This window comes from Gigantopelta aegis, chromosome 6 (assembly GCF_016097555.1).
Source record: "Gigantopelta aegis isolate Gae_Host chromosome 6, Gae_host_genome, whole genome shotgun sequence".
Taxonomy (NCBI): domain Eukaryota; kingdom Metazoa; phylum Mollusca; class Gastropoda; order Neomphalida; family Peltospiridae; genus Gigantopelta; species Gigantopelta aegis.
In genome coordinates this window covers 2,542,609-2,567,937 of record NC_054704.1, presented here as the reverse complement: position 1 = coordinate 2,567,937, position 25,329 = coordinate 2,542,609, and the positions used below count along the sequence as shown (strand labels likewise).

General features: G+C 36.7%; 1 protein-coding gene across 3 annotated transcripts; it reads left to right on the top strand.

Annotated features, from left to right (window-relative positions):
• The first annotated feature begins 277 nt into the window (after nt 1-277).
• On the top strand, nt 278-25,329 carry LOC121375865 (acetylcholinesterase-like). 3 transcript variants are annotated; one of them, XR_005958364.1, is made up of 8 exons: nt 278-495; nt 1,369-1,524; nt 2,686-2,839; nt 3,785-3,970; nt 4,060-4,259; nt 4,828-4,977; nt 10,143-10,247; nt 13,465-13,593. XR_005958364.1 is itself a non-coding variant. In XM_041503541.1 (8 exons), exons 2-8 carry the CDS (start codon nt 4,941-4,943, stop codon nt 25,171-25,173), a joined length of 675 nt encoding a protein of 224 aa, XP_041359475.1. In that variant the 5' UTR covers nt 3,984-4,259; nt 4,828-4,940; the 3' UTR covers nt 25,174-25,329. The 3 variants fall into 3 exon arrangements, 2 of the variants coding, with proteins under 2 accessions (XP_041359475.1, XP_041359474.1); XM_041503541.1 differs by lacking the exons at nt 278-495; nt 1,369-1,524; nt 2,686-2,839; nt 3,785-3,970 and adding exons at nt 10,513-10,586; nt 16,348-16,483; nt 16,985-17,160; nt 25,157-25,329 and having other exon boundaries at nt 3,984-4,259; nt 13,465-13,594; XM_041503540.1 differs by lacking the exons at nt 278-495; nt 1,369-1,524; nt 2,686-2,839; nt 3,785-3,970 and adding exons at nt 10,513-10,586; nt 16,348-16,483; nt 16,985-17,331 and having other exon boundaries at nt 3,984-4,259; nt 13,465-13,594.

Here is a 25,329-nt window from a genome sequence, read left to right as displayed (position 1 = left end):
AACTCATTTTTGTCTGTAAGTGGATCTTTAGAACAGAGCTAGCAAGGAAATATTGTTTTCAGAAACATAACAGTACAAAACTGTTTCGGGTTTAACGTGCCCTGTAATCGTACAACTTCCGTCATGGCGGCTCGGGCTGTGCTGGGTTGGCATAAATACCAAGTAATCTCCATTAGCACAAATCAGGTTTGTGGAACTAGGCTCCCCTGCTGTTAACGGCCTGTATAAATGTGAACACGTTATTAACCCACATACAGTTGTCAGCTAGAAGCCACATCCGACTTGGAAATGGTTTTACATGCATCTGTGAGCTAGGTACTTTGCGTTTGGTTAACGGGATCTATCGTCGTATGTGATTCGGTAGAGTTCGTGGTTCGGGAAACTGTCTACGGAAATGTCCGAGGTTACGTGCACTCAGTATTAGACAACATAACGGTGGAGAGATTCCTGGGTATACCGTATGCCGCTCCTCCCACGGGCAACCTCAGATTCGAGGTAAGAATATGAACGTGCATATGCTATTCTCTTTCATAAAAATTTAACTAACAATATTTAAATAAACAATATCTGTGTTCGAATTCAACAAGTGCAAATGAGGGTCTAATACAGTTTAGCGACATCACCAGATCACATCAATTAATTAGTCATTTCCTACTGGAATCCAGATCACAACAATTAATTAGTCATTTCCTGCTGGATTCCAGATCACGTCAATTAATTAGTCATTTCCTACTGGATTCCAGATCACATCAATTAATTAGTCATTTTCTACTGGATTCCAAACATTTGGTAATTCTGACTAAAGAGGAAACCCTCTACATTGTCCATCGCAAACAATATATTACATTCTAACAGACAGTTCCTGTACACTGGTTGGAACGATCTGTTTATAAGAAAACATTTCGTTTAGAGTACTTGATTGTGCGTGTTTCTTGTGGAACGTGTAGAGGGTTTCTTATGAACACTACAAGTCAGAATCAACTGTCACCACACATGAAAGCCACAGGGCGGACACCAAAACGACAGGCTATACCACGATCCGTGGTTATAAAACTTTTAGAGTCTAGACACGAGAATCTAATAGAGTCTGGGATACTAATGTCATGACAACGCCATACAAATTGCATGCGTGTGACATCATTTGAGATTGAGTCAAGCACGGGCCCTGGAGACAACTGGAAACAGGAGCCCAGGACAGAACACTCTGACAGAAGACTGGAGAGCTGTTGTCGACGGCCTAAGCCTCAGGAGGGACATTGGGCATAAGTAAGTACTTGATTGGCAACGTAACACTATTTTGTAATTATTGTATACGATTAGTATACACGAATTGTGATAACGGAAATTTTAAATATGTTCTGTTTGTAGAATCCTCAAGATGCTGAATCATGGGCGGACATTCTCAACACGACAGATCTACCCCCAGCTTGTCCTCAGACCCACTGGGAGTACGTCATCGAACACGTGCCAGGCTTCGACTACCACGACGAGGACTGTCTGTATTTGAACATCTACGTCCCTCGGGTGAGTCTGTATTAAATATTAATACATAGCTTTGGATTCCCGCTATTTTGAGTACCCGCGTTATTTTGTTCTCCAGTTTTCGCCTACCTGTTCCTAGTATTTCTCACAAGAGGCCTCGAAAATGTACTGGTTGCGCCTGCGGGTTGTACTATACCAAATAAAATCCCATAGGCGACCATGTTAACGTTCGTGCTTAAAAACTTAAAATCAGTACTACAACCCCTACCTCAATGTATTAACTGAAGAAAATGGTTCCTTTCATGGCTCATTTTCGGTATTACCAGATGTTTTTACAACACCCCTAGTTTCGCACAAAATTTGAATACTTTTTTTTTACAGGTACCCCATACATGTTCTAAGCACAAGGCTACTTGACACAGTGGTATTAGAGGAAATAAAATTGCATACACTTTTGACCCAGATGAAACTAATATTTTTACAACCAACACACTCACATTTATAACCTCGAACTTTAAAGGCATACTGTCACGGATTTAAGGACTTTATTTCTCCAAAAGTGGATAATAAATGAAAATTGCATCAATGTTTGGAAACAAAATCTGGCCATTGAATCACCTTAACTAAACCATGATGGAGTGAAATCCATGTCAATCCTCTTGGCAAAATTAATTTTTAAATTATGGACCATTGCCATAATTCATTTTTTATTAAAAAATAAATAATTACAAATCAAATACATGTTTCACGTAATGCTTTGTTAGGCCATTTAATAGGTCAATGGTCTGTGACAATATGCCTTTAACCCAGCCGGAAATAATATGGTTTAGTGTAACCTGCGATCTTAACGACAGAAAGCAACGCTGGCTGGTACCTAGAGTGAGTTCTAACGACTTAATGAAGAAATGTACGGTCACCACACTGACGTGTCTAACTCTCTCTGATCATTGACTAATTAACCCGACCTCAACACACAGCCCAGATCCATGCAGTGCGTGCCCACGGTTAGAAGCCACCTTCGGAATTGTACACATGTATAATAAAAGAAATTAAGTAAAGTAAAACGTTTCTAGTTTTGTTACATTGTTTCCTACGTGTCTTTTATCGCAGGTATAATAAGCGAAATGTGTTTCATCTTGTTAATTAGTTTCTACGTTTTTTCGTGTTATTAAATTAGTTTCAACGTGTATTTGATCTTTCAAGACACCCGGTGCTACCGTGGATGACCTGGCTGTGTTGGTGCACGTGCATGGCGGTTCCAACGAGCTCGGAATGGCTGGCATGTTTCATGGAGACGTCTTGGCGGCGTTAGGCAACATCGTCGTTGTAACAGTCAACTACAGACTCGGACCGTTTGGTTAGAAGTGTGTGTGTGTGTGTGTGTGTGTGTGTGTGTGTGTGTGTGTGTGTGTGTGAATATATATGTATGTATCCTGTGTGTATATATATATATTTGTGTAGCAGTCAACTGCAGACTCGGACCGTTTGTTTAGAAGTGTGTGTGTGTGTGTGTGTGTGTGTGTGTGTGTGAATATATATGTATGTATCCTGTGTATATATATATTTGTGTACGTGTTTTGTGTTTATGGAAAACGAACTGACACTGTAATAGTATTAAACTATGGTTTTACTGCCAGACATTACTGCCGTCTGCTTCGTCTGTAGGACGGCCACTCTCCAACACTACACTCCAATTCGTTAAAGTGCCATTCTTGAGTTTGTTGCATTATAAGATGTTTCCGACTAATAAAATATGTTTACGATTAAATATATTTTCTTGTTTATAATGTCAGTGTCTGTATATTCAATGTGTTTCTTGTCGTCTTAATATTTGTAAGAAGCTCAAACTGGATTTTGTCTTCAAATAATTTCGAACGTACGAAAAAATGTTTTTTAGGAAATAAAATGAAATTTAACCTTGTACAACTATTAGAACGATCAGAAACACGTTTAATATACAGCCACTAATATTTTATGCAGAAACATATATTTGATATGTAATTACAATCGTTAAAAAAGTCTTTAAAATTGCAGCAAACTCAGGAATGTCCCTTTAAGAGGATCACCAATTCCATCAACCATGGTTAATGTCGTCCTCATATTACTTAACATATTTTTTTTTAAATGGGTCTGTTAAGAGGACTAACATTACCATTAGTCTTGGTTAATATCGTGGAAATATCATACCACACATATTGGCCAATGTGTATGGGGAGATTGTTTTCTAGTGCTATATTCTTTGATGTGTACATAAAACAAATTGAAAAACAACCACAATTTTAGTTTACCATTTCTTTTTAAGGATTCCTGACCGGGCAGAATGCGGATTTCCCTGGCAATTATGGTCTACTGGATCAAAGTTTTGCTCTTCAGTGGGTTCAAAAGAACATCCGTTTCTTTGATGGCAATCCAGCCAAGGTCACGGTTCAAGGGCATAGTTCTGGTAGTTCAGATGTTGGTTTACACATATTTCCCCCAAAATCAAAAGGTAAGAAATTGTAGTCTATTAACTTATATACAATTATTATTGTGCTGGATGGGGTTTTTTCAAATCATGATCCTCTTTGTTTTTGTCAGGTCTGTTTCGCTACGTCATCATGCAGAGTGGTGTTCCAACAGCCAGCTTCTCGATCGCCCGTCCTCCACGGAAACCGGAAACTATCCTGACAATATTTGCCGAACATCATGGCTGTTCATTCTCAGACAAGAAGCACATTAAGCAGTGCCTGAAAAACATTGACTGGGAAACCATCATAGACGATAGCTACATAGCCTACGTAAGCAGCTCGCAATCTGGCACTTACAAACACTAAAACATGGACATATTAACACCGAAAAACTTGTCTTACCGTCTACAACATTCGCAAAGAAATGTCAGACCAGGCCTGTAAGAATAATATTTAAAGTGGGACCCCCATATAGGGGGTCATTTGTGGCTTAGACGATATTTCTAGCATATGTATTGCATTACACTTTTCAGCTTTTTCAAAGCTTTTATCTATCTCTCTTTCTGTATAGTATGTAGTAAGATCAAACAAATGTTATGTCCATCAAGAGTGGACATTTTCCCAGCACCACCAGCAGCCCTATTCCTACATGAATGAATGAATGAATGTTTAACGACACCCCAGCACGAAAAATACATCGGCTATTGGGTGTCAAACTATGGTAAACGCAAATCTAAAATGATGAGCAACATCAATATAAAAATTAACAGTTAATAAAAACGCAGTGTAAAGAACTGTGCCCTATTCCCTATTCCTACAGGTCTCAGAATAACGGCAGTAGAACATATACCCTTAAAATATTTTTAGCTCACTATAATTTTGTTTACTTAATGTCCAGATGTCTGCTCCAGAATCTCGCATAAATGATTATATTCCTGTGGTCGACCACGTGTTCATCAGCGACACGCCAGAAAACCTGATAGACAAGTGGCCGCAAACGGGGAAGCCTTCATGACTGGCGTCACAAAGGACGAAAGTTCAGTATGGGGTATGTAACTGTGAAAACAAATCATAGTAATTTACAGCAACCCGTAGATAATACCAGTGTTTATTTGTTAGTTTATGTGTCGAACCAGTCTACTGTGTATAGAAGTACATAGATAGTTTCCATGATTTGTTTTTAAATTTATTTGTGGACAAAGTCTAGGGAATGCCAGTTCTCTTGCATATGAGCAATGAGTGTCGTTCTGGGAACTATTAATATACCTGGTGACAATCTGGTTTTTGTGAAAACGCCCCTTTTGACCCTGGTTATATGTCATATCTGAACGTCAGAACTGTTATCCTCGATCAAGACAGTATCTCTGCACACTGCAGACCTGAATGGGCATTTGACAGATGGTGGTTGATTCCACGGATCTATCTACTGACTCGTCTATAAGACGACAGCCACTCCGGAGGAGATCCTTTTCTGGACAATACATATTTCTTGCAGTCACATAGAGGACTGCCACTCGCAGAACAGTTTACTAAATCAAACCTAGTACAGGACAGGGCTCAGTGTCATAAATATAGCGGTGATGGCATGCACTCATGAATCATTCTTAAAACAGTGAGCATATCCTGTCCCACTGGTGGCAATTCTTTATCTTTGCCTACATCATTTCTTGACAAAATTACCATAGTAGTTGACTAACTGCGGCTATCACAATGTTACCTTTAATCTGAATGCAGTGCAAAAGGACAGACAATACCCTTGACAGTAGACAAAGTAATATACATTCACAGAAAGGTTTAATCTTTATCAAACAAGTCTTGACATGCACCAATGTATCACTGTCATGACAGTAATGATAGCAGGTGTTCGCGAAAGTTGAGCATATTCTGCCCCACCGGTGGTACTTTTCATGTTTAATACCACCACAGCTGTTACGTCCCAAGTTATTAATCGAAAAACCAATTTATATAATTTTGATATATTGCTTTTCCAAGAGACGAAAGGCATCAAAAAGCTAGACCTACAATTTCTGCAACACAGATTTGTAGTCTTGATATCTGAAGTAGCCGAACTTTACATAATCTGAATAACAAATAGCAGATGAGTCATTCTCCAGAAGATGGAACCTTTTGGTCCTGGCGACTTTTTAAAGTTAATCTTTAATATATATATTTTTTTTTCATTAACATTAATATCGCATATGAATATTTAATGGAACAGATTACAATACATGCCACTCTGTGCCTGAAATACTATTGATCTAATACATATTGTATGCCAAATGTCATTGGTGTAACATGTCCCAACATCACTTCTTACTATAAGATCATTAAGCAGCATTATCAATTCTGGTTTGATAGGGACAAAACCAATACAGAGTGTATGATCCTAGATATAGTGTAGCGTGTGCAAAACTCAATCACTAAAATACTTTTTAAATTAAGAAGTACTTGAGTATGTGTCCCACGGTTTACTTGTCATTGGTGTAACAACTGTGAAAAATGCAACCAACTTCTCCCTGGAAGTTCAGACAGTTTCCTACAGGTGGCAGCAGTGAAGCAAGACCTCAAGTGTTAAGATGGAGAGCATTATTTGGTAAGTTTGTTGATTTGTTTTGCTTTTAATTCCCCCTAATTCAAAGAAAATGCGCAGTAGATTTAATGTTTGTCATTGGTGTACCAGTCATTGTATCGTTAGAATGATTTTCTAATTATGTTTGATGCTTTTTATGATTGATGAATGTCAAACTGAGGTAAGAAAAGTGTTTAGCCGCCATAACCAAATTCATATAAGGGAGCAATCCTTAATTATATGTGATTTTGTCATTGGAGTAACAGTCATTGGAGTAACAACTGTTTTGGAGCCGAGATGTTACACCAGTGACATTCAGTTACCCAAATGACAGACACATATAACTACTCCTTTTGTTTGATGTAGAAACATAATCCTTGTTTAAATGTTCATAATTATTAAGGGATAAATAGAATCCCAAACAAAATATTTTACGAAATTAACCATCTCTTTTGTAGATCTATGGTCGATGACAGTCACTTTTCGCATCCTTATTTTGGCTTCGTACACCATAAATATAGCATATCTTACTGTAATTTCACTTGAAATCCATATTTTGTAAAAGGTACAATTTTTTAATTTAGCTATATTACTTTGCCATATTAAAATAAAAACTGGTCTACTAACCTTGACCCCTGTCAAATTTCTATAACAAGCAGACAACGTTTACAGGTCGGTATTTTTATTTATTTATTCATAAATTTGGGCACAATATTAATTTTAAGTTTTAAAAGATGAAAGAAATAAAAAGTACCTTTTGTTAAATATATCATATCAAAAAATTACCGTTGGATATGTTTTATTTATTGTGTACGTAGCCAAAACAAGGGTCCAAAAAGTGACTGTCATCGACTTTAGTTTTGAGAAATCACGAATCCTATATCTTGTATAAGACATGTTGTACTGTTCAAATTATTGGTGTAACAAGAGACGAGGTATGTACTATCCTGTCTGTTGGGTGGTACATATAAAAGATCCTTTTTTTGACTATTATATAATTTTCCTAAAATGTGCGAACCGTAAATATGTCATAATACAGCACCCGGTGTTTTTTTCTTTTTCATTAGAAAAATGCCACTAAATAACAAAGAGAGGCAAAGACTGTTTAGACAACGAAGGAATGAAAATCTCGAGAAATAAGCTGCCTACTTTGTGATTAAACGGCAAAAGTACTATAAGGATGTTGGCAGTGGCAAACGTAAATGTATTGCACAGCTCACAGATAGGGAACAACGAAAGCAAAGGAAACAATGGAGACGTGACGTTAGCTGTACATGCTCAGTTCAGAGCGAGATCTTTGACTGCTTGTGTTTTGATCCATCACATTTCAGTTTAATATATGTCGCAACATCGAACAAAACTACCAAATCTGACCTGGAGAGATCAACAGTTAACAACAGTGTTGGTCTAGATCGACCTGAACTCATTAACGATAACTGTGGGACGGTTCTGTGTTTTAGTATACAATGAAAAGGCATATCCTGGTGAAATAACTGACTACTGAACAAGGTGATGTTCAGGTTAAATGTATGAACAGCATCGGTAGAAATATACCGGCCTCGGTGGCGTCGTGGTTAGGCCATCGGTCTACAGGCTGGTAGGTACTGGGTTCGGATCTCAGTTGAGGCATGGGATTTTTAATCCAGATACCGACTCCAAACCCTGAGTGAGTGCTCCGCAAGGCTCAATGGGTAGGTGTAAACCACTTGCACCGACCAGTGATCCATAACTGGTTCAACAAAGGCCATGGTTTGTGCTATTCTGCCTGTGGGAAGCGCAAATAAAAGATTCCATGCTGCTAATCGGAAAGAGTAGCCCATGTAGTGGCGACAGCGGGTTTTTCTCTCAAAATCTGTGTGGTCCTTAACCATATGTCTGACGCCATATAATCGTAAATGTGTTGAGTGTGTCGTTAAATAAAACATTTCTTACTTTTGGTAGAAATAAAACAATTTGGCCAAATTTAAGAGAGGATATCAATTGATGAAGAAGATATTCTGTGTCTTAATTACTGAGCCAAAAAAGGCTGAGGGCCCCGATAAACTAGGTATTAGCAGGTAGAGCCAAAACTTTGGGAAGAAATCAGGGCTTCTAGAATTTTTATAAAATCCACTAGCCATGGGATCAGTGATTTAAAAAATGTACTAGCCACAATTAAAAATTCACTAGCCCTACTTTAGTTTGAGTTAATACAATTTTACTAAATAATAGTAATAATCAGATATGTCACATAAAGAGGGAGATAGCACTTAAAAACACTAAGATTGGGGGTTGGGGTGGTGGCAGGACATTCATATTTAGAAAATAAGACTTAATTGAAACATTTGACAAAGAAATATTCACTAGCCGTCAGGCATGGCAATAGTAGTTATTTACTAGCCCAACATTGAATATCACTAGCCATGGGAGTGGGGCTACCATAATCTAGAAGCCCTGGAAGAAATAGAAAAGAAACTGGAACTCCGAACGCATTAAACATTCACTATCAGTAGGAACGTTATAGTTGGTTTTGTAAAAGCATAGTTTTGGTGTAGATGCAATCAGATACGTGTAGGCCTATACTAGTGTCGTTTTATTAATTTTAAATTTTCATGTTTCCAAGTTTGGTTATAATCTTTTATTTAAGAGTTTATGTCCATGTCATTGGTGTAACATGGCATCATTGGTGTAACAGTTATGTCATTGGTGTAACATGCTGAAATGTGTCTTTGATTTATTTTAAAGTGCTTGGACCAACACATTGTGATGATTAAAGAAATAGCTGTATGTATTATGCCTCTCAATAGCCAACAATATTGCAGATTAGTGTAACCAATAAATTATGAACAATGTTAGAATGCGTGTTACAACAACTGTGATTCAATCATCAGGTACCATTTACAGATATATGCATTTAAAGCATATATATATATTGACATTTTCTTAGTGAAATATTGATCAAAGACATAATATTTAACATTCTAGTCCGAAAAACACATCACATAGTTATTTCAACATACCTATAAGAGATACCAAGTGTCCCGTTACACCAATGACATGATTTGCGTTTAACATGATTATATTTGATTGTATTTATTTCAAAATAAAGCTATAGTGCTCGCCAATCTATAGTTTCTTGTCAAGAAAATATTTAATGTTGATCATGCAAGAATAAAGTTCATTGAATCAACTTATTCCATTACTTATAAAGCTCATGAAAAGTTCCACTTTCTGGAGAATGACTCAGATAGTGAAAATATGTCATAACTCATTGTACAAACAATATAAAATGGCTTGGTGTGGATTAAACTTCTACATTTGTGTTATTTGGTATTTACGAGTGTCGTCCATTTTAAAGTGAAGCACATTTCCTAACAGAAACTGTTGTAAGATATTATGACGCATCTTCAAAGGTGTTTTTTTTAACCATTTAATGTTTACAATGTTCACACATAACATAGCATTATTGTCTGGAATGAATAGACATGTAAAGTACCAAGAATTGTCCGCGTTCTTCCACGGAGTAACACAAAATTCATCTTTATTCCCCCATCATCAAATATGCTCATTCATCATTAATAATACTTGGGTAAAAATCTAATTATTAGAAACAATGAGGAAGATAAAACAAGTTGATGGTAAAAACATCGTATTTTGGGTTCCAGTCAATCACTTTCTTGTCGATTACAACTTCACGGAGTTAACAGAAGAAAAAGTGGAAATGGGTATTTTTGAAGGCGTAGTCCCAGAGGTTTCACCAGAATTAATAGGTAAGTTCCTTTTTACCTTTTGGATTGTGTTTCCTTTATTTGTTATTTGTCATTTCAGATGCAGATTTAGTATTGAAGGCATATACAGGTAGTAAATCTTAAGGTAGAGATGCATTTTACTTGTAGAATGCAGCAAATTGCATTTCATGACATCTAGTTTTCAATATTTTACGGGGGATCATACCACCGAACGTCCTAGAAACTACAGGTATACTTCACATCTAGACCTCGTGTTTGAATCCTGTATTGGTAATTGTAATTCCAGATTTAGTGTTGAAGGTATATAAACCTTGGTCTGATCCTACAAACGGAACTGCAAACATCGTCGCTATATATCGTGTGAGTGCACTGTATTCGTAATTTACTTCCAGTTTTACTACGATTCACACACACACTATATTATTATTGTCAACATTATTCGTAATTTACTTCTAGTTTTACTACGATTCACACACGACTGTATTCTTCTCAACTGTATTCGTAATTTACTTCTAGTTTTACTACTATTCACACACACGACTGTATTCTTCTCAACTGTATTCGTAATTTACTTCTAGTTTTACTACTATTCACACACTCAACTGTATTCTTCTCAACTGTATTCGTAATTTACTTCTAGTTTTACTACGATTCACACACATGACTGTATTCTTCTCAACTGTATTCGTAATTTACTTCTAGCTTTACTACTATTCACACACTCAACTGTATTCGTAATTTACTTCTAGTTTTACTACGATTCACACACACGACTGTATTCTTCTCAACTGTATTCGTAATTTACTTCTAGTTTTACTACTATTCACACACCCGACTGTATTCTTCTCAACTGTATTCGTAATTTACTTATAGTTTTACTACGATTCACACACACGACTGTATTCTTCTCAACTGTATTCGTAATTTACTTCTAGTTTTACTACTATTCACACACCCGACTGTATTCTTCTCAACTGTATTCGTAATTTACTTATAGTTTTACTACGATTCACACACACGACTGTATTCTTCTCAACTGTATTCGTAATTTACTTCTAGTTTTACTACTATTCACACACTCAACTGTATTCGTAATTTACTTTTAGTTTTACTACTATTCACACACACGACTGTATTCTTCTCAATTGTATTCGTAATTTACTTTTAGTTTTACTACTATTCACACACTCAATTGTATTCGTAATTTACTTATAGTTTTACTACGATTCACACACACGACTGTATTCTTCTCAACTGTATTCGTAATTTACTTCTAGTTTTACTACTATTCACACACTCAATTGTATTCGTAATTTACTTCTAGTTTTACTACTATTCACACACCCGACTGTATTCTTCTCGACTGTATTCGTAATTTACTTCTAGTTTTACTACGATTCACACACCCGACTGTATTCTTCTCGACTGTATTCGTAATTTACTTTTAGTTTTACTACTATTGACACACCCGACTGTATTCTTCTCAACTCTATTCGTAATTTACTTCTAGTTTTACTACTATTCACACACTCAACTGTATTCGTAATTTACTTCTAGTTTTACAACTTCACACACACGACTGTATTCTTCTCAATTGTATTCGTAATTTACTTCTAGTTTTACTACTATTCACACACACGACTTCATTCGTAATTTACTTCTAGTTTTACTACGATTCACACACCCGACTGTATTCTTCTCGACTAAATTCGTAATTTACTTCTAGTTTTACTACTATTCACACACCCGACTGTATTCCTCAACTGTATTCGTAATTTACTTCTAGTTTTACTACTATTCACACACTCAACTAGTCGTAATTTACTTCTAGTTTTACTACTATTCACACACACACACGACTGTATTCTTCTCGACTGTATTCGTAATTTACTTCTAGTTTTACTACTATTTATACACACGACTGTATCATTCTCAATGGTTGACAAGACAATAACGCACAGCATTTCACTGTAACTGTCAACACCTGATGTTCAAATAAACAAAACTGCTAAAAATTAAAATAATACATTAATAATCAGATTAAATCATATTTCTCTTTATTAATGTGTATGTATCTATAATATCTTACATTTCCAATGCAATCAAAGTATGTGACATTTTATCAGATCACATACTTTACGAATTTGATAACTTTGCAAATTAGATGTAAATTAATCGAGGTCACGGCACTAGGTTTATTGACATTTAAGCAAACGTACTAGGGCGACATTTTATAATTGACGTATGCTTTCATAGTATTAAACAAAAAATAATCAATAGCAACTTTACACTGACAGTTGTTCAGTATTCAGCACTAGTTTATTTTTATGTATGGACATCTAAAATGACGTCATTTCCATTCAAAAAGACACCGCGTCACATATTCGTACGTCATTTGAATATCGGATAATAGCTGACTATAATTAAGTATACAGTTTACAAAAATACGTTATATTAATCTTGAGATTATATGATAAAGCTATTATTACCCTCGTATGCTTTGGTATCGTTACTATCATATATATGGAATAAACATAATGTATTATGCTTAATACAATTTTTACTCCTAATACTTTGTATATGATATTTACGATACCGAAAAACACTGGTAATAAATTATATATATATATATATATATATATATATATATATATATATATATATATATATATATATATATGAAGAGTTTAGGCGCAAAACGCGATATATCCATTTTTTTCATTTCCAGTAAAAGTGATTTTTTTAATTGGCGTATATCGCGTTTTGACCAAAAAACGGGATTTACCCAATACAATTTCATAAGGATCAATCGCGTTTTGCGGCAAATCAGCGGGCCTACGATTAGCCCTTACTGACATACAATAATGGCTTTAACTAAAAAACAGAAAGAACTCTTCATATATATATATATATATATATATATGTATATATGTATATATGTGTGTCTCTCTGTGTGTGTGTGTGTGTGTGTGTGTGTGTGTGTGTGTGTGTGTCATTTAATTATTTAAATATTATTTTAACAATGCCAATAATCCCATTTAAAAATTGTTACATGGATTTAACAGTATATAAATATCATTAAAATCATTAATATTAAGTTAAAATATATACATGTATAAATATTGTACATATCCATCCATATTTACAACATATTATGCATAATACATAAGTGATAAAAATAGCATAACAGTTACTAGAATCTGTGAAAAAGTAACAATACTGAGCACCTTTGTTTCAGATCATTAGTGACTCCATATTCATTGCACCAGCTGTAGACTTCGCCAGTCGTATTTCTAAGAGAAACAGAAATACTTATTTTTACACATTCGAGTACCAGTCGCCGGTTTCTCCACCGCCATCTTGGTTAGGTTAGTATTGGAGTTTATTACATACCCATTTAATCTTATTATACTAATAAAGAAAATTTTGACCGTGTATTAAAAAATATATATATATATATTGAACATATTTACAATACAAAATCTCGTATACGTAGTACGTGTTTACTCGAATGACGTTATGTCCTTCGCCTGGAATGATGTCATGTTTCTAGCCAGGACGCTAAGCGTTGTCAATTCCATGAAATTCAACTAATGTTCCAGTCTGAGAAAGTTGTTTCTTAATTAGATTTTGTTAATCATAATATAGAAAGGTGGTATGTAACAAATACAGAAACACATACCCGTTGTTTCTCCATTATATTTATTGCACTCGTTTATAGTGCGCAAGATTTATACCACGAGATCTATTACGGATCTCATGGTATGATATTCCAGCGCACTATAAACTCATACAGTAAACATCATGGCAAAAGGCTGGTAGGTACTGGATTCGCAGCTCGGTATCGGCTCCAACCTAGAGCTAGTTTTAACACCCTCTTCCTTCTCACTAATCAATAACAACTAGCACACTGTCATGGACATACAGCCCAGATAGCTGAGGTGTGTTCCCAGGACAGCGTGCTTGAACCTTAATTGGATTATATAATCACGAAAATGTTTAAATGAAATGAAGAACTGATATGTAGTTCTGTCTATATATCTTTACTCAATGACTGATGTGTAACAATGGACATCGGGACTCAATCTGTTTAACTGTCTCTTATTTCCTAAAAAGACTTGTTTTTGTATATCAGTTCTTTATACATTTTGCATTCCCCTCATATCTATTTCTTTATTTAGTTTATTAATGAATTAGTTTATTTCTTTACTTATTTATATATTTAATAATGATTTATATCTATATACAATATAATATGATATCATCCGGAATATAAATATACATAATTTATTTATCACTGTATGGACATGATAGGAATAATAAATGTGTATTTTTTTTAAAGAAAATATGAATGTGTAGTAGATTTAATCCGTGCATCACTGGTATTCCTCCTTCATGTAAAATATTCATTCAAATATTCACTATTCAAATAATCCTCATCCAGGTAACCCCCATTCAAGTAATCGTCATTCAAGTAACCCTCTTTCTAATAACCCTCAATCAAGTAATCTTCATTCAAGTAACCCTCATTCCAGTAAACTTCATTCAGGTAACCTCCATTCAAGTAACCCTCATTCAGGTAACCCTCATTCAAGTAACCCTCATTCAGGTAACCCTCATTCAAGTAACCCTCATTCAGGTAATCCTCATTCAAGTAATCCTCATTCAAGTAACTCCCATTCAAGTCATTGTCATTCAAGTAACCCTCAATCAAGTAATCTTCATTCAAGTAACCCTCATTCCTGTAATCTTCATTCAGGTAACCCTCATTCAAGTAACCCTCATTCAGGTAACCCTCATTCAAGTAACCCTCATTCAGGTAACCCTCATTCAAGTAACCCTCATTCAAGTCACTGTCATTCAAGTAACCCCATTCAAGTCATTGTCATTCAAGTAACCCCCATTCAAGTCATTGTCATTCAAGTAACCCCCATTCAAGTCATTGCCATTCAAGTAACCCCCATTTAAGTCATTCAAGTAACCCCCATTCAAGTCATTGCCATTCAAGTAACCTTCATTCAAGTCATTGTCATTCAAGTAACCTTCATTCAAGTCATTGTCATTCAAGTAACCTTCATTCAAGTCATTGCCATTCAAGTAACCCCCATTTAAGTAATTCAAGTAACCCCCATTCAAGTCATTGCCATTCGAGTAACCCTCATTCAAGTCATTGTCATTCAAGTAACCCTCATTCAAGTCATTGTCATTCGAGTAACCCTCATTCAAGTCATTGTCATTCAAGTAACCCTCATTCAAGTCATTGCCATTCAAGTAACCCTCATTCAAGTCATTGTCATTCGAGTAACCCTCATTCAAGTCATTGTCATTCAAGTAACCCTCATTCAAGTCATTGTCATTCGAGTAACCCTCATTCAAGTCATTGTCATTCAAGTAACCCTCATTCAAGTCATTGTCATTCAAGTAACCCTCATTCAAGTCATTGCCATTCAAGTAACCCTCATTCAAGTCATTGTCATTCGAGTAACCCTCATTCAAGTCATTGTCATTCAAGTAACCCTCATTCAAGTCATTGTCATTCAGGTAATCCTCATTCAAGTAATCCTCATTCAGGTAAGCCCCATTCAAGTCATTGTCATTCAAATAATCCTCATTCAAGGAACCCTCATTCAAGACATTGTCATTCAAGTAACCCTCAATCAAGTAATCTTCATTCAAGTAACCTTCATTCCAGTAATCTTCATTCAGGTAACCCTCATTCAAGTCATTGTCATTCAAGTAACCCCCATTCAAGTAATCTTCAATCAAGTAACCCTCATTCAAGTTATCCTCTTTCTAGTAACCCCCATTCAAGTAACCCTCTTTCTTGTAACCCCCATTCAAGTAATCTTCATTCAGGTAACCCCCATTGAAGTAATCTTCATTCAGGTAACACCCCCCCCCCCCCCCCCCGCCCCCATTCAAGATACTTCATTCAGGTAACCCTCATTCAAGTAATCTTCATTCAAGTAACCCTCTTTCTAGTAACTCTCATTCAAGTTATCCTCTTTCTAGTAACCCTCATTCAAGTATTCCTTATTCGAGTAATTCTCATTCAAGTAATCAGCGACTCGCTGTAAAGAGATACAACTGATAATTACACAGATAGTTTCCACTGTTACAGGAGTCCCTCACGGGCGCGACCTCTTCTACCTGTTCGGCTGTCCGTTCACAGGACACCCTCTTTACAACTACACCGACGACGACCGCCGCGTCAGTCGCATCGTCATCGACATGTGGAGCAACTTCATTAAACATGGGTACGAAACTAATTAATTAACTTTATTAAACATAGGTACGAAACTGATTAATTAACTTCATTAAACATGGGTACGAAACTAATTAACTTCATTAAACATGGATACAAAACTAATTAATTAACTTGATTAAACATTGGTTTTGAAACTGTTTAATTAACTTTATTTAAAATAAGTACGAAACTAATTAATTAACTTTCAGACACATAAGTACGAAACTATTTAATAGACTGTGTTATACATGGATACAAAACTAAATAATTTTAGATTTATTAAATATGAAATTAATTAACTTTATTAAACATGGATTCGAAATTAAATAATAACTTAGTTAAACAGTATGAAATTAATTACAGTTTCTAGGCTTTTATTAATTGTATTACTAATGATATATTGGATACGTGTCTCATACTGGACATTGGTAGAGAGCACAGTGTTTTTTTTAAGTACATAATACTAATTTTAATGGTGCTGGATGTCGAGTTATGTATTTTGTCTTTACAGAACACCTTCATTTTCATCATTTGTCGCTGATCCAATTCCTCGATTCACGGAAAAAGATCAGTTTTATGTGAAAATAGCAGGCTACAACCAAACCAGTGCAGTGTCTATAGGTATCAGATGCCGGGCTAGACATGTTATGTTTTGGAACTCTGTGTTGCCATGGATACGAAGCCTGCGTGAGTCTAAATATACTAAGATTTGGACACTAACGTTTGTGTTTATCTCTCTCACGGGGTTTCTTCTTGTTGTGTTAGTCTTTGTTGTTGTATACTACAACAGATATCGTCTTTAATGGTTTCGAAAATAACTTGTACATAAATATAGAGCGGAAGCGCCAACAAAAGTCACGAAACGAGTTCGGGAATTGGTTTATTCCTCGAGTGAGAGCGAGGGCTGGATTGGTATAAAACAATTCCCAAACGACAATCTGATTAAAATTAGCTCTACTGGTCTACCAGTAGATCTAACAGCATTGTGTGGACTCCCAAGTCCAGGTGACATTTCATCTATAACTAACAATTTAAATATCGACCAATTACACTTCGCCTTTTATAGCGTTATTCGGGAGCATACAAATTTTAAAAATATCGGGCGAGACTATTAAAGCAATAGGCGAACTTGTTGGTCTATTTCAACATTGAAAAAACAGGGGGAAAAGTGCAGTAATAAACTCTGGATTGTATACTAGTATAAACAGATTTTATGTTTATACCATCACGGTGGGTTTGTTTCGTCATTAAACGAATTTTATATAAAATTTTATAATGAAATTAGTTATCTGCATACTTCGTAATTCACCCGAATCATTTCGTATACCCTCGGCATAATCCCGAATGTTTTCAAATTCTTTTCAAATGACTGGCATGATTTTGCAAGTAAGGTTTTGATTGGTCGACTGAAAGGTCAACTGGACATGAGCTCCAACGGGCTGCTGTTAGATCCACATGTAATAGTGGAGCTAATTTTGATTAGATTGTCCAAACGACTGCCATAACTGTAATTTATAACACACGTTATGTGTTACTGTAATCGCTTAGCAATCGATGTTTGTAACATTCAACGAGAACTGTAAAAACACCATCAATTACACACAGCAATTTAATAACTAATTCCCATTTATAAAAATAAACAACTATATCCAGCTATTACATCCATAGATTCCCAGCCGTGTTGCTTTATTTTTATTTTGTTATAATCTCTATTTATTCTGTATTAATCGCTACTTAACTAATTTACTAATAGTGCTGGGATCTAAACATTGAATTATTCGTAGTTGTACTACGATATAATTTTCGGAAAGTTGTTAATTGGGGGTTCTACGGTAATGTTTTCAGGAAGTTAGATATATATTGTAATATGTTTCTTGTAAATTGTTAGGTGGGAAAATTATCGTGGTAATAATAAAATATTTTGGTGGATTTCGAGCATATTTATTATCTTTAATCATTTCTATTTGGTTGTTTATCATTGGATGAACCAATGAGATTATGTCACGTGCTTGTCGTACGAGCTATTTTCAGCGTGCTCCGAAAACAAATTCGTTTTCCGATGTGTTTTTTTGTTGTTGTTGTTTGTTTGTTTGTTTTTTGTTGTTGTTATTTGGGTTTTTTGTTGTTTTTTGCGGGGGGGGGGGGGGGGGGGGGGTCTGTACACGTGAGTTGTGGCATGTATAAATTAATGAATTAGTTGGGAATCTTAAACGTGAGCTTGTTTGTCTCTCTTTTCCTCTCCACACGTCTCATTGCCTGCCATGGTGTTCATTACTGTAGAGTGTCTCTTTATAGTGTAATTGCTGGCGTTTGTCGGCTGTGCTTCAAACATTTTAGGGGTATTCGCAAACACCATATTGATGATTCTCCTTATGAATAGTTCTACATATGCAGATAACTAATTATATGTTCATTTGTAGCTATTATGGTAGTGAAATTCGTGATCACTCGGCTTTCAAACCAGCTGTTAGATTTCCTTGTAGGATGTTCCATTTGTAATAGGGGCTGTTGTCGAACGTAATTGCGACATGGGAGAATTGTAATTTCATAATTTCGGTGTAAAGCATTTTTCAACCCAATTGTTAATTTCCAGTAGGGATTATCTCAATCGTAATAGAAGTTGTGGCGTAAATTACTGAGGATATAAGTTTCCCATGTAGGTTTTCGTTTTGTGTAGCAGGATATTTTCATGTAATTATAAATGTCGGAAGTATGTGGTATTAATAATGAAGTAAAGTGTATATGAGGTAAACCTGTCGAATGGGTAGGGTTTTAGGGCAATCTAATTAAAATTAGCTCCACTATTACATGTGGATCTAAAGACAGCCAGTTGGAGCTCATGTCCACCAATCAAAACCTTACTTGCAGAATCCTGCCAGTGATTTAAAAATAATTTGAAAACATTCCGAATTATCCTGAGGGTATACGACATGTTTTGTGTGAATTACGAATGCCTTAAAACATGTTTTATTTTATAAAATAAATAATTTGTAATGTAAAACTGAAGACTGATTTAGTTGGGGTTTTTTTTTTTATAAATAAATAAATAATTTTTAATGTAAAATTGAAGACTGATAACCCACCCCGTACGTATTGGTATGGTTCGCTGTACTGCGGCCACTAAAATAGACTCGCCCGATATTTTTAGAATTTGTATGCTCCCAAATAACGTTATAAAAGGCGAAGTGTGATTGGTCAATATTTAAATTATTATTTACAGACGAAATGTTACCTGGACATTGGGGACTACGCAGTGTTGTTAGTTTTAAATCACTGGCAGGATTCTGCAAGTAAGGTTTTGATTGGTGGACATGAGCTCCAACTGGCTGTCTTTAGATCCACATGTAATAGTGGAGGTAATTTTAATTAGATTGAGTTTTAGGGTGGACAAATGTCAACTGTACTTTGTTAAAAGAGCTCTGTGTGTTCAACTGTAATAAATAAATGTTCTTTAAAGGGACATTCCTGAGTTTGCTGCATTGTAAGATGTTTCCGACTAATAAAATAGTTCTGCGATTAAACCTACATATTAAATATATTTTCTTGTTTAGAATATCAGTGTTTGTATATTTAATATGTTTCTGGTCGTCTTAATATTTGTAAGAAGCCCAAACTGGATTTCGTCTTCAAATAATTTCGTACGTACGAAAACAATTATTTTAGGAAATATAGAACGATCAGAAACATGTTTAATATACATCCACTAATATTTTATGCAGGAAAATATATTTGATTTTTATTTATAACCGTTAAAAAGTCTCTGTTAGTCGATAACATCTTAAGAATTGCAGCAAACTCAGGAATGACCCTTAAAATATTGGGTATTTTGTTTACTTTGTGACGAGTGCCATTTGATTATTTCACCAGACTTTATTAGGTATTAGATTGCAGGACAGATTGGAAGTCCACAACCGAAAGGGGTGGCCGGACTTTGCGTGGAAATGTAAATCTCACTGGGTGCCAACACAGTCATATATTGAACGGTCATGAATCAATATTCAAAACTTGCCGCCATATAGAATATTCCTAACGATAAAAGTACGAAGGTATCTTTTATATTACGTTTTCCATAGACAGGACAGTACATACCACGACCGTTGATGTACCGTTGCAGGGTCGAAAGGAGATTTTAGGCCAATTCGTGATTTGCTTCCATGATCCGCTATCAGGTATTCGTCCTTATGAGGACCGCCACTCTCCTAGATATACGTACCACCATCTCTCCTGCACCGCTATTAGCAGGACCGCCACTCTCCTAGAGATAAGTACCAAGATGTTTCCATCTCTCCTGCACCGCCATTCCCACGATTTGCTTAGAAAACCCAAACCTGCACAGGATAGAGCTCAGTAGAATATATACAGTTGTGATGGTATGCACTCGTGAATTACCGTACAAACTGATGGTACCAGGCGTTCACGAAAGCTGACCATATCCTACCACTCCGGTGGAAGTCATCATGAACACAGCCATGAAGTCCATAGTAGATTTTCGACAAAAGGGTATGTTTAATGTCATAATATGGTATTGCATCAGACATAATTTTTAATCAGTGATCCGTCATATCGTTGAATGGCCTCTGAGTTGTTGTGTATTTGGACTGTAGGGTCCAGTGGTGGTTGTTTACGGTGTTCTGTAAAACCCCCTAGGTCATGCATACTGAGCATGCGAAGTAAAACGTTAATAAAAAGTACATGCTACCGGCCATTATAGGAATTCGTGTTGTTTTGTTAATTGTCAACAAATGACATGCAAACACAACACGAGTGTCTACCATAAAAGAATTGAAGGCTTTCAGCAGGAGTCCTTGGATGTTATAACACTGATAAAACAACTTCTTTACCAGTATCTCAGAAGTTGCACCCAATAGCCGATGTATTTTTCGTGCTGGGGTGTTGTTAAACATTCATTCATTCATTCTCAGAAGTTGCTAAATATAGACACCAAAAGCTGGAGCAAAAGGAATACTGTTCGACATGGAGAGAAGATTAACTATTGGAAAGCTTACTGCTCGACACGGAGAGAACATTGACTATTGGAAAGCTTACTGTTCGACACGGAGAGAACATTGACTATTGGAAAGCTTACTGCTCGACACGGAGAGAACATTGACTATTGGAAAGCTTACTGCTCGACACGGAGAGAACATTGACTATTGGAAAGCTTACTGCTCGACACGGAGATAACATTGACTATTGTCAAGCTTACTGCTCAACACGGAGAGAACATGACTAGTGGAAAGCTTACTGCTCGACATGGAGAGAACATTGACTATTGGAAAGCTTACTGCTCGACACGGAGATAACATTGACTATTGGCAAGCTTACTGCTCGATACGGAGAGAACATTGACTATTGGAAAGCTTACTGCTCGACACGGAGAGAACATTGACTGTTGGAAAGCTTACTGCTCGACACGGAGAGAACATTGACTGTTGGAAAGCTTACTGTTCGACATGGAGATAACATTGACTGTTGGAAAGCTTACTGTTCGACACGGAGATAACATTGACTGTTGGCAAGCTTACTGCTCGACACGGAGAGAACACTGACTATTGGCAAGCTTACTGCTCGACACGGAGAGAACACTGACTATTGGAAAGCTTACTGCTCGACACGGAGAGAACACTGACTATTGGAAAGCTTACTGCTCGACACGGAGAGAACACTGACTATTGGAAAGCTTACTGCTCGACACGGAGAGAACACTGACTATTGGAAAGCTTACTGCTCGACACGGAGAGAACACTGACTATTGGAAAGCTTACTGCTCGACACGGAGAGAACACTGACTATTGGAAAGCTTACTGCTCGACACGGAGAGAACACTGACTATTGGAAAGCTTACTGCTCGACACGGAGAGAACACTGACTATTGGAAAGCTTACTGCTCGACACGGAGAGAACACTGACTATTGGAAATCTTACTGCTCGACACGGAGAGAACACTGACTATTGGAAAGCTTACTGCTCGACACGGAGAGAACACTGACTATTGGAAAGCTTACTGCTCGACACGGAGAGAACACTGACTATTGGAAAGCTTACTGCTCGATACGGAGAGAACACTGACTATTGGAAAGCTTAAGTCATCCCGTTTGTCATACAAGGAAGGAAGGAAATGTTTTATTTAACGACGCACTCAACACATTTTATTTACGGTTATATGGCGTAAGACATATGGTTAAGGACCACACAGATATAGTGAGAGGAAACCCGTTGTCGCCACTTCATGGGCTACTCTTTTCGATTAGCAGCAAGGGATCTTTTATATGCACCATCCCACAGACAGGATAGTACATACCACGGCCTTTGTTACACTAGTTGTTACACTGGCTGGAACGAGAAATAGCCCAATGGGTCCACCGACGGGGTTCGATCCTAGACTGACTGCGTATCAAGCGAACGCTTTTACCAGTGGGTTACGTCCCGCCCGGCTTTGTCTGAATCTCGATGTATATATCGAGACTTTGTACTTTCTGTGCTTTCCTTTATTTCTACCTCTGCTGAGTAACAATAGATGGTGATCTGTGATTTGATATTATTATTTTTGAATGATGTAAGATCATAAATATATCGTAAGGTGAAATTAAATGTTGTTTTCTTTTCACACTCCTTTGTTTGGATTTAGCTAGATCAGTTAGAAAATCTTATTCATATGCATAGACAAACAAATTGGAAAGTAATGGAGCACAGTTGGTGCTCATGGTGATACCCACCTCCTGTCAGTACACCCGGCTCTTACTGCTGAAAATAGACTCTTTAATTCTAAATAGTATAAAATATATGAGATGTGCAAAGTCAGCTCTAACCTAGTAAACAATCTGTAGCTAGATTTGAGCACTAACCCACTCATATGTAATATTTAGTTTATGATCCAACTGTGGTAATAGGAACAACATTCCACACAACATTCAAACCACTGTGTTTCACTTACGACATATACGCGCCATAATTATTAGCATAATTATAGAAGGGCCGGCACAAGCACGTTTTGCTCTAGGTGGGTCTTTAGAAAAGAGCTCGCAAGTAAAATATTAGCTCCCTCTGACAGCTCGTGCTGTGCTTGATTTGCAAAACCCCCCCAAAAAAGGTTCATCAGCACATATCAGGTTTCTGGAACTAGGCTCCCCTAACGGTCTGTATAAATGTACACAAGTTAATAACCCACAAACAGTTGTCAGCTTGAAGCTAAATCCAACTTAGAAATGTTTTTACATCCATCTGCGAGTTTGGCACTTTGTGTTTGGTTAACGAGATCTGCCGTACAATGTGATTCGGCAGAGTTCGTAGTTCGGGAAACGGTCTACGGAAATGTCTAACGTAACAGTGGAGAAATTCCTGGGGATACCGTACTCCACTCCTCCCACGGGCAACCTCAGATTTGAGGTTACGTGCACTCGGTATTAGACAACGTAACAGTGGAGAGATTCCTGGGTATACCGTACTCCACTCCTCCCACGGGCAACCTCTGATTCGAGTTAAGAAGTTTAATGATCGTACAAAACTTGTTTTACGGAGGTAGGCTGCTCGATTAACATTCAGGAAGAACTATTTAACTAGGCATTGAGGAAAAACTATTTAACTAGACATACAGCTGTGTATGATTGTAGTCACATACCTTTGTCGTTGACTGGAACATAAGAGGGTGTAGTAAAGTTAGAGCTTGTCTTACTTAACGACACCCCTAAATCAGCACATTGATTAATGCATCATCGGTTATTGAATGCCAAATACACGTTGCATGATATATTACGTTATATATTTTTCCATTAGAGGCAAGAGATGCAAATTCACACAGCCAGGACAGTGCATACCACGGCCTTGGACATACCAGTTGTGTGGACCTGGTTTGGGCTAGATGGTTCATGTCTAAAACTCCAGCACCACAAGCAATCTTTGCATAAATTAACGCGCTCAAAACACATTTTTATTTACAGTTATATTGACATCGGGCACAGATAGTGAGAGAGGAAACCCGCTCTCGCCACTAAATAGGCTATACTTTTTATTAGCAGCAAGGGATATTTTATATATACCATTTTACAGACATGGCCATACATAACACTGACTATGTTACAACAGTTGTGGAGCAGACTGGAACGAGAAATAGTCCAATGGGCCTACCGACAGAAACACAACGAAGAAGTTTGTTTTCTTTAACGACACCACTAGAGCACATTGATTCATTAATCATCGGCTAGTGTATGTCAAACATATGGTCATTTTGACACAGCCGCAGAGTGGAAACTCGCTACATTTTTTCCATTAGTAGCAAGGGATCTTTTATATGCACCATCTCACAAACAGGATAGCACATACCACGGCCTTTGATATACCAGTCGTGGTGCACTGGCTGGAACGAAAAATAGCCCAATAGCCCACCGACACGGATCGATCCCAAACCGACCGCGCATCAAGCGAGCGCTTTACCACTGGGCTACATCCCGCCTAAAACTCTCCTACTTCGTATGTGCCGTTAGTATCTACTCATAATTAGCATTGTATTCATATGTGCCGTTAGTATCTACTCATAATTAGCATGGTATTCATATATGCCGTTAGTATCTACTCATAATTAGCATGGTATTCATATGTGAAAACAATATTTTGTCGTTATTGCATGCACAGTTTAGTATACCTACCGTCTGTGGTAAGGGACATTTAAAATCTATTTTGCTTGTAGAATCCTCAAAATCCTGAATCTTGGGCGGACATTCTGAACACGACACAGCTACCACCAGCCTGTCCTCAAATCCACGTGCCAGGCTTCAACTACCACGACGAGGACTGTCTGCATTTGAACATCTACGTCCCGTGGGCGAGTCTGTGTATAAAATATTAAAGTACTAAATAGTT

What these genes read in the sequence shown, in the direction of transcription:
- LOC121375865 (XM_041503540.1), top strand. Translation starts at nt 4,941, where the DNA reads ATGACTGGCGTCACAAAGGACGAAAGTTCAGTATGGG. An exon ending in ACATCGTCGCTATATATCGT is followed by an intron (nt 10,587 to 13,464) that starts GTGAGTGCACTG and finishes CCTTTGTTTCAG; the next exon opens with ATCATTAGTGACTCCATATT. An exon ending in TCCACCGCCATCTTGGTTAG is followed by an intron (nt 13,595 to 16,347) that starts GTTAGTATTGGA and finishes CCACTGTTACAG; the next exon opens with GAGTCCCTCACGGGCGCGAC.